General features: G+C 35.0%; 2 protein-coding genes across 2 annotated transcripts; both read left to right on the top strand.

The window, feature by feature from the left end:
• Positions 1 to 640: 640 nt before the first annotated feature.
• On the top strand, positions 641 to 2,146 carry LOC141629401 (uncharacterized). Its single transcript, XM_074442413.1, has 4 exons — positions 641 to 688; positions 799 to 1,284; positions 1,463 to 1,754; positions 1,974 to 2,146. The coding sequence occupies exons 1-4, from the start codon at positions 641 to 643 to the stop codon at positions 2,144 to 2,146; spliced, it is 999 nt and encodes a 332-aa protein (XP_074298514.1).
• Positions 2,147 to 7,440: 5,294 nt separating this feature from the next.
• Positions 7,441 to 8,025, top strand: LOC141629400 (protein FAR1-RELATED SEQUENCE 5-like). Its single transcript, XM_074442411.1, has one exon. The coding sequence runs from the start codon at positions 7,441 to 7,443 to the stop codon at positions 8,023 to 8,025; it is 585 nt and encodes a 194-aa protein (XP_074298512.1).
• The last annotated feature ends 338 nt before the right edge of the window (positions 8,026 to 8,363 follow it).

The following is an 8,363-nucleotide window of genomic DNA, read 5'->3' as shown; positions in this document are numbered from 1 at the left end:
ATTGATGTCAATTTCATCCAGCAAGGCTCTTGTGTACATCCTGATGACCATAACAGGCTCACCAGACCTGTTGATAATATGGAGATTAAGGCTGCTCTCTTTAGCATTGGGGAGGACAAAAGCCCTAGACCTGATGGCTTCTCCTCAGGGTTTTTAAAAAAATCATGGGATACTGTTGGCTCTGATTTCTGTAAGGCTGTTCAAGCTTTTTTCAAGAATGGTAGATTAAGCAAGCAAGCTAATGCTACACTCATCACTCTTATCCCTAAAAAGAAGGTCAACAATACTATTATGGACTTCAGGCCAATATCCTGTTGTACCACTTTTTATAAAACCATTAGCAAAATCATTGCAACAAGGCTTCAGGAAGTGTTACCTAAGTTGATTGGTCCTGAGCAGGCAGCTTTCATAGCTGGGAGAAATATCCATGAAAATATCATGCTTTCTCAATCCCTGGTCAAAGGGTATAGCAGGAAATACCTAACTCCTAGATGTCTTATTAAGGTGGACATCAGGAAAGCTTTTGACTCTTTACAATGGGATTTTATCAAGTCTGTTCTTCATGCTCTCAAATTCCCTAGCATTTTCACTGATTGGATCATAGGATGAATTACCAGTTCTTGGTTCTCCATCAAGTTAAATGGCTCAGTGCATGGATTTTTCCAGAGTAAAAGTGGGGTTAGACAAGGTGATCCCCTCTCCCCCTATCTCTTTGTTCTGAGTATGGAAATTCTTTCCAGATACCTCAGGAGAATCTGTACTTAGCCAGATGTATCTTTCCATCCTAAATGCTCAAAGCTTGGTCTCACCCATCTGATCTTTGCTGATGATCTTATGATCTTCACTAGAGGAGATGTACCCTCGGTCACTGCATTCTTGCAAACCTCGGAAACTTTTTCTCACTGGTCTGGCTTATCAGCAAATAATGATAAGACTGATGTGTACTTTGGTGGGGTTCCTGCTACTGTCAAGCATCAAATTTTGCAGGTTACTGGGTTCTCTGAGAGGAGATTCCCTTTCAGATACCTAGGTCTTCCCCTTCATACTGCAAGGAACACTTTTGACAATTATGGGAGCCTCATAACTAAGATCCAAACCCATATTCAACATTGGGCAGCCAAGTCCTTCTCCTATGCAGGAATTGTTCAGCTACTGAATTCTGTTATTTTTGGCCTAACGAATTTCTGGTGTTCCAGTGTCTTGCTCCCTAAGAACATTATCAAAGCCATTAATCGTCTCTGCAAAGATTTTTTCTGGAATTATGATGATGGGAGGCAAAGAATGGTTTTTGCCAGCTGGAGAACTATTTACTCCCCTTGGCATGAGGGGGGCTTGATATCAAATAACTCTTTTCTTGGAATAAAGCAGTTCTAGCAAAATGGCTCTAGAGTTTTGCTAATCAGCATGATGGGCTTTGGTGTCATGGAACACAACCTATAATTTGATCCATAAAACCATTTAGGACACTCATAACAAACCCAACCACTCTGAAAGTTATAGGAGCATTCTAGCAGTAAAAGAAGAAATCCTTGGCCGGACTGGTATTATACCTGCTGCTAGTGTCTTACTCAATTCTTGGGTTAAAAATGGAAAGTTTCATATTAAAGCTGCCTATGACTGGTTCAGAACACCTGCAACTGCCCTTCCTTGGGCCCATGCACTCAACAGTCAATTCCTAATCCCTAGCCATAGACTGATTACTACCTTAGCCCTTCAAGAAAAGCTAGCTACTGTGGATAAAATTGCTGCTAGAGGTTTCTCCCTAGCTAACAGATGCATTCTTTGCAAGGAAGATCAGGAAACTCACAGTCATATTTTCCTTTAATGCTCCTTTTCTAAACATCTTTGGACTGGTATTCTCACCTGGCTTGGCCTGCCACACCGAACTTTTGATCCTTCTAAGGAGCTACTCTGGTGCATTGAAAAGAAGCATATAAGAAACTGAAAGAATGGGTGGTTCCGCTGCTGTATAGGAGCTGTCTGCTACCATATTTGGGCTGAAAGAAATGCTAGAATTTTTCTAGGAGCTGAGAAAACTACTGCTCAACTCATTCACATTATCAGAAATACTGTTAGTAGTCGTATCTTAGGGAAAGTTCCTAGTAAGGACTATGAAAAGGCTGTCCATAGGCTAAACTTCCTTTGAGTTTATGCCTTATGCCATAGGGGTTATTCTTTGTATGAAATCCTTATCGTTTTTCTTTGCCCTAAATGGATGGAAAAAATGGACTATAATTTATTGCAAAAATAATAATAATAATAATAATAATAATAATAATAATAATAATAATAATAATAATAATAATAATAATAATAATAATAATAATAATAATAATAATAATAATAATAATAAAGGGTAGAGTTCCGGTGAGAACGGGGCTTATCGTGAGAACCGTGAGAGTGAACTTGACTCTCAACCGTCCATCAAATAAGACTGAATTTGAGATTAGGCGCGCTTCTCTTAAAATTTCACGGAAAACAAAAAATAAGACTGTACATGTCAGCAATATCAAGCCTACGTAACAAAATCAAACCACACGAAACAAAATCAATCGATTTCATCATTAATCCTTCCTTAATTTGTAAATTTTTGTCTTTCGATATCAAATTTAGTGATCTAAAATCGTTTATTCATCATCAATTCTTTGTGTTGAAGTGCAAATCGAGTCAATTTGTTCAAACTTTTGCATTCATCTGCTATTGATTATTTCAACATCAAAACTTTGTAAGAAAAATCGGAATTGATTTGGTCATTCATCTGGAATTATTGTTTTCTCGATCAATATTGAGGTATGTTCATTCAATGTTATTTAATTCCTTTCTGAATCGTTGTTGAATTGATTTTATGATGATGTTAAAGTTGAATTTAATCAAATTCAACTTAATTTCGGATTTGATTAAATTTAGTTAATTAGATTTAATGTACAGAACCACAAAAATATTAATTTTATAATGAAAAGTGTTAAATTAGGGTTTATAGTTTGTTTGTTTGATTTTAGGAGGATGATAAATGCAAATGTACTTTGTGGTGAGAAAAAATGTACTAAAAATAATGAGAAAGGAAAAGTATGCGAGTTTGAAGTAAGCGAAAAGTAATTTTGCATGTAAAAATAATGTGTTGTGTTGTCTTTGTACACGTTTCATAAGGAAATGTCCAATCGGTCTTAGTGAAATGTGCATTATATATAATAAGGATGTGCAAGTAATTATTACCTTTTGCAAGTGGTCTTGCAACTGTTCAATATGTCAAATGACGGTTTGTAACTTGCTTAAGTGGTGAAAAGACACAACTATTCACATTAATTTGAATATTAATTCTAAATGTACATTATATTAATTATAAAAAAACATGTTCCATCAAATAAATTGTCCACTATCTATATTCATAATTTGCATTTTCTGATAATTAGGTGCAACTAAAATATCATTAAGCACTGTTTGGAAAATGTATATTATATTATATTTAAAGGTACATTAAATTATTTAAAAAAGAACATGGAACATTATTTGGAAAATAAATGTGCTTTCAGTTTAATTCAAATGTCCATTACGTATTTTTATAGTGTGCATATACTGTTTTATGCAAGAGATTTAACTAACATAGATAACTTCACCCAATTTATTAATTACCATGATTATGTTTGTGGCAGTTGAAAACACACAACCCATTCACGAAATTTAATCTCTTATACTCAATTAATCCACTATATAAACCAAAGAGTACACAATTAATTTTCCATCCTACCTTCATTTCTAAAACCTTTTCCAATAACCAAAACTTTTAATCTCTTCAGAAAAGTATTTAATTTTCTTTAAAAAAAAAATAATGGACTACTCAAAATGCACGATAGTTGCCTACAAGAATGATGCTCACAAACAAAATTTCATGGACCATTATTGGGAATGGAAAGTAAGCCAGTTTTCTTCAAACTGGTTTGATGGAAATGACATTCCTGTGGAGATGGATGTACCATCTCACAGTAGTCCTTTACATCATTTCCTTACTACTCAGCCTTTGCTCCGGATTTTGTTTGAGCGACTTTGGAGGGAGGAAAAGAAAAACATGGCCATGGTGTGCAAGGGTTGGTCAAAGTGGTTCCTTATAGGGAGGGAGCCAGAGGTAAAGGAAAGGGATTATTACCGAGGCGCGGTTCGGGGACAGGAAAATGGTATAATCACTGTCACAAAGGATCATCGGCTCCTTGAAAGATTCTGCTTTTGCACGACTATGTCTAGTCGTGCAGAAATAATTAGACATCATAAACAAGAAGCATGACAATTTAAAAACCGAAGAGAAGAATATGAAATTGAGGAGCAGTCCGGTGATGAGGGTTATTATGACTCCGACTGTTAGATTAGTTTAGAAATATATTAAGTTAGTTTTCTAGTTTATTGTTATTTTGTATTATCTTTCGTTTTTTTTTTCAGTATAAGCCTTAGTAGGCTTTATCATTTTGAAAGCCTTAAATGGCTTTTGTAAATATTTTACTAATATTAATGAAATAGTATTGTGTCTATATGTTTGTTTACTGTCATTAGCATTCAATACATTTTATATATGCTCTATCAAAATGGACAACAATATTTCCTATGAACATTAGCAGTAAAATAAATGTTCCTTTAAAGGCATGATAATGGACATTCGAAGGAATACATTATATATGAACCTTTATTTGTACGAAATAACTTGCTTATGTGGTGAAAAGACGCAATTATTCACATTAATTTGAATATTACTTCTAAATGTACATTATATTAATTATAAAAAAACATGTTCCATAAAATACATTGTCAACTATCTATATTCGTAATTTGCATTTTCTGATAATTAGGTAAAACTAAAATATCATTAAGCACTGTTTGGAAAATGTACATTATATTATATTTAAAGGTACATTAAATTATTTAAAAAAGAACATGGAACATTATTTGGAAAATAAATGTGAATTCATTTAATTCAAATGTCCATTACGTATTTTCATAATGTGCATATACTGTTTTATGCAATAGATTAAAGTAACATAGATAACTTCACCCAATTTATTAATTACCATGATTATGTTTGTGTCAGTTGAAAAGACACAATTGTTCACATAATTTAATCTCTTATAATCAATTAATCCACTATATAAACCCAAGAGTACACAACTAGTTTTCCATCCTACCTTTTCCAATAACCAAAACTTTTAATCTCTTCAGAAAAGTACTTAATTTTCTTAAAAAAAAACAATGGACTACTCAAAATGCACGATAGTTCCCTACAAGAATGATGCTTACAAACAAAATTTCATGGCCCATTATAGGGAATGAAATGTAAGCCAGTTTTCTTCAAACTGGTTTGATGGAGATGACATTCCTGTGGAGATGGATGTACTATCTCCCAGTCGTCCTTTACATCATTTCCTTACTACTCAGGCATTCCTCCGGATTTTGTTTGAGTGACTTGGGAGGGAAGAAAAGAGAAACATGGCCATGGTGTGCAAGGGCTGGTCAAAGTGGTTCCTTATAGGGACGGAGCCAGAGGTAAAGTAGAGGGATTATTACCGAGGCGCGGTTCACGGAAATGAAAATGGTGTAATAACTATCACAAATAATTATCGGCTCCTTGACAGATTCTGCATCTGCACGACTATGTCTAGTCGTGCAGAAATAATTAGACATCACAAAAGACAAGAACGACAATTTTTAAAGCAAAGAGAAGAAGAATATGAAATTGAGGAACAGTCTGGGGATGAGGGTTATTATGACTCCGACTGTTAGATTAGTTTAGAAATATGTTGTGTTAGCTTGTGTTTATGGTTATTAGGTATTATCTTGTGTTTTTTTTTTCAGTATAAGCCTTAGTAGGCTTTACCATTTTGAAAGCCTTAAATGGCTTTTGTAAATATTTTTCTAATATTAATAAAATAATATTATGAATATTTCTTTGTTTAATGTCATTAGCATTTAATACATTATATATATGCTATATCAAAATGGACAACAATATTTCCTATGAACATTAGCAGTAAAATAAATGTTCCTTTAAAGTCATGATAATGGACATTCGCAGGAATACATTATATATGAACCTTTATTTGTACGAAATAAATTGTCAATCTTTGTAGAGCATATTAGAATTGGATTACTGCATTATTGATGTAATAATATTCAATATACTTACTTACTTAACCACTGTTGACCCAGACAATGAGTACAAGTGATGCAACTACGTCTTCTTCTACAAATAACAGCTTTAAAACACCAAGGACAAGAATTGAAACATTAAATGCACTCCAGTACATTCCATTCTGTCCAGAGGAAAAGAAACCTAAAGTAGGACAAGTATTTGAAACGCTAGAATCGTGAGTTATTATACAAAGAATATTGTACAATCGTGGGTATACGCCAAGACTTGCAACAACAAAAAGGATTAAAGGCAATGAGTTACCAAACATTTTTGCATTAAGGAATGTTGTCTGCAATAGGCAAGGTGTAAAGGAAAGTAGGAAAAGGATGAGGGCGATCATCGATACCGAAATCTGCTTTGAGAATGATGCGAAATCGATGTGATGACATAAGCCGTGTGAGGCCGATTACAAGAATTGACTATCGTGCATTAGTGCAGTTTAAATACCAAGAAAATGGAACTTTTATTGTTGCAGATTCGATGAAGTGCATAACCATCCACTTGCTTCGCTTTGAATCTACAATATTCTTGAAAGGAAACCGAAAAATGACAGAGGTACAGAAGCAATTTGTCACAAAGGTAAAGGTGCTAAAACTAGGTGGTGTGAAAGCCTATAGAGGTTGGAAGGAGCTGTGTGGAGGTTACGACAATATTGGGGCTACTGAGGTTGATTTCAAAAACTTTGTCAGGGATATAAAAACCTACATTGGTAATTTTGATGCACAAATGTTTGTTGAAAATCCTATTGGGAGAAAAGACACATGCAGTTCATTTTACTTTGATTTTATAGTAGATGAAAACAAGTGCCTGGTTGGAGTGTTTTGGCGGATCCGTCTGCATAAAGAACTACATCTTTGTTCGGTGAGGTTTTATCGTGAGATGCTACATATGGAACAAACAAGTACGATATGGTGTTTGTGCCTTTCACAGGAGTTGATCACCACAAAAGGTGCATAACGTTTGGAGCTGGGTTGATAGGTGATGAAAGTATTGAGTGTTATACATGGCTGTTTAAGACATTTTTGGAAGCAATGGGCGGGTGCCAACCGAGAATTATAATTACTGATCAGGACAAACCAATGAAATCGGTAGTCCCGGAAGTGCTTAAGGAGTCAACACACAGACTGTGCATGTGGCACATAATGAAGAAACTAAGAGAAAAAGTCAGTTATCAACTGTTTTAAGATGAGGATTTTAAGACCAGCCTCAATAGATGTGTTTGGAACAACCAACTTAAGCCTGATGAATTCGAAGAACAATGGGGGAAGATAATGACTGATTATCAACTTGTAGAACACGAGTGGTTTTCAGATTTGTATGATCTCAGGGAACAGTGGATCCCTGCCTATTTTAAAGATGTTTCAATGTCTGGCTTGATGAGGGTTACTTCTAGGTCTGATAGTGAAAACAGTTTCTTTGACAGGTTCCTCACACCTCATTTGACCCTTGTTGAGTTTTGGGTGTGCTATGAGAGTGTCTTGGAAGCACAAAGACACAAGCAGTCCAAATTGAACAGTGACAACAAACACTCTGAAATCCCACGGAAAATAAAGTTAAACCTTGAAGTCCATGCTTCTGAAATGTACTCGCACAACATTTTCAAAGACTTCCAGACAGAATTGGTTGCAGCTTTGTCTGATTGCCGTTTTAAGGATGTGGAGAAGATTGATGAGACAAAAATATATATTCTAACAGACTTGCAGATGCCAAATAAGTCATGGAACGTAGCATATTCACTAGATAACATGGAGATTACTTGTTCATGTTCTATGTTTCAGAGAATGGGCTTGTTGTGCGAGTCTTGCCTTTGGATTCTACACAACCAAGATTTTCGAGAAAATACGAACAGCACATAATGCAAAGATGGACAAAAGCTGCAATGAGTAAGCCTGTCTTTGACAAAGATGGCAAAGCGATAGATGTCTCTCAAAAGTTTTCGACCGGAAAAGTTTGAGTCGAAATGTGGCAAGAAGTTTATTCTTGTGTCAGCGTAGCTAAGTGTGATAATAACGACATGAAGCTTTTGATTGAAAAACTGAGAGATATTATATTGGATATGATTAATGTAACAGAAGTGTACCAGCAAAGAAGAAAGACAAGATGAAAGAAATAGAAAAGTACGTGGGCTGCAAAATACCTGAGAAGTTGGTGATTCATGTTCCTAAAAAATATAAAAACAAGGGTAGGACCAAGG

This window comes from Silene latifolia, chromosome Y (genome assembly GCF_048544455.1).
Source record: "Silene latifolia isolate original U9 population chromosome Y, ASM4854445v1, whole genome shotgun sequence".
Classification (NCBI taxonomy): domain Eukaryota; kingdom Viridiplantae; phylum Streptophyta; class Magnoliopsida; order Caryophyllales; family Caryophyllaceae; genus Silene; species Silene latifolia.
Note: the sequence above shows the minus strand (reverse complement) of the source record. Positions and strands in the feature narration are given on the sequence as shown.

Excerpts from the sequence above, each read along its gene's own strand:
- LOC141629401 (XM_074442413.1), top strand. The coding sequence starts at position 641 with ATGGCTCAGTGCATGGATTTTTCCAGAGTAAAAGTGGGGTTAGACAAG. Across the intron at positions 1,285-1,462 it reads ATGATGGGAGGCAAAGAATG|GACACTCATAACAAACCCAA; the intron begins GTTTTTGCCAGC and ends AAAACCATTTAG. Across the intron at positions 1,755-1,973 it reads GGATAAAATTGCTGCTAGAG|GAGCTGTCTGCTACCATATT; the intron begins GTTTCTCCCTAG and ends GCTGCTGTATAG.
- LOC141629400 (XM_074442411.1), top strand. The coding sequence starts at position 7,441 with ATGACTGATTATCAACTTGTAGAACACGAGTGGTTTTCAGATTTGTAT.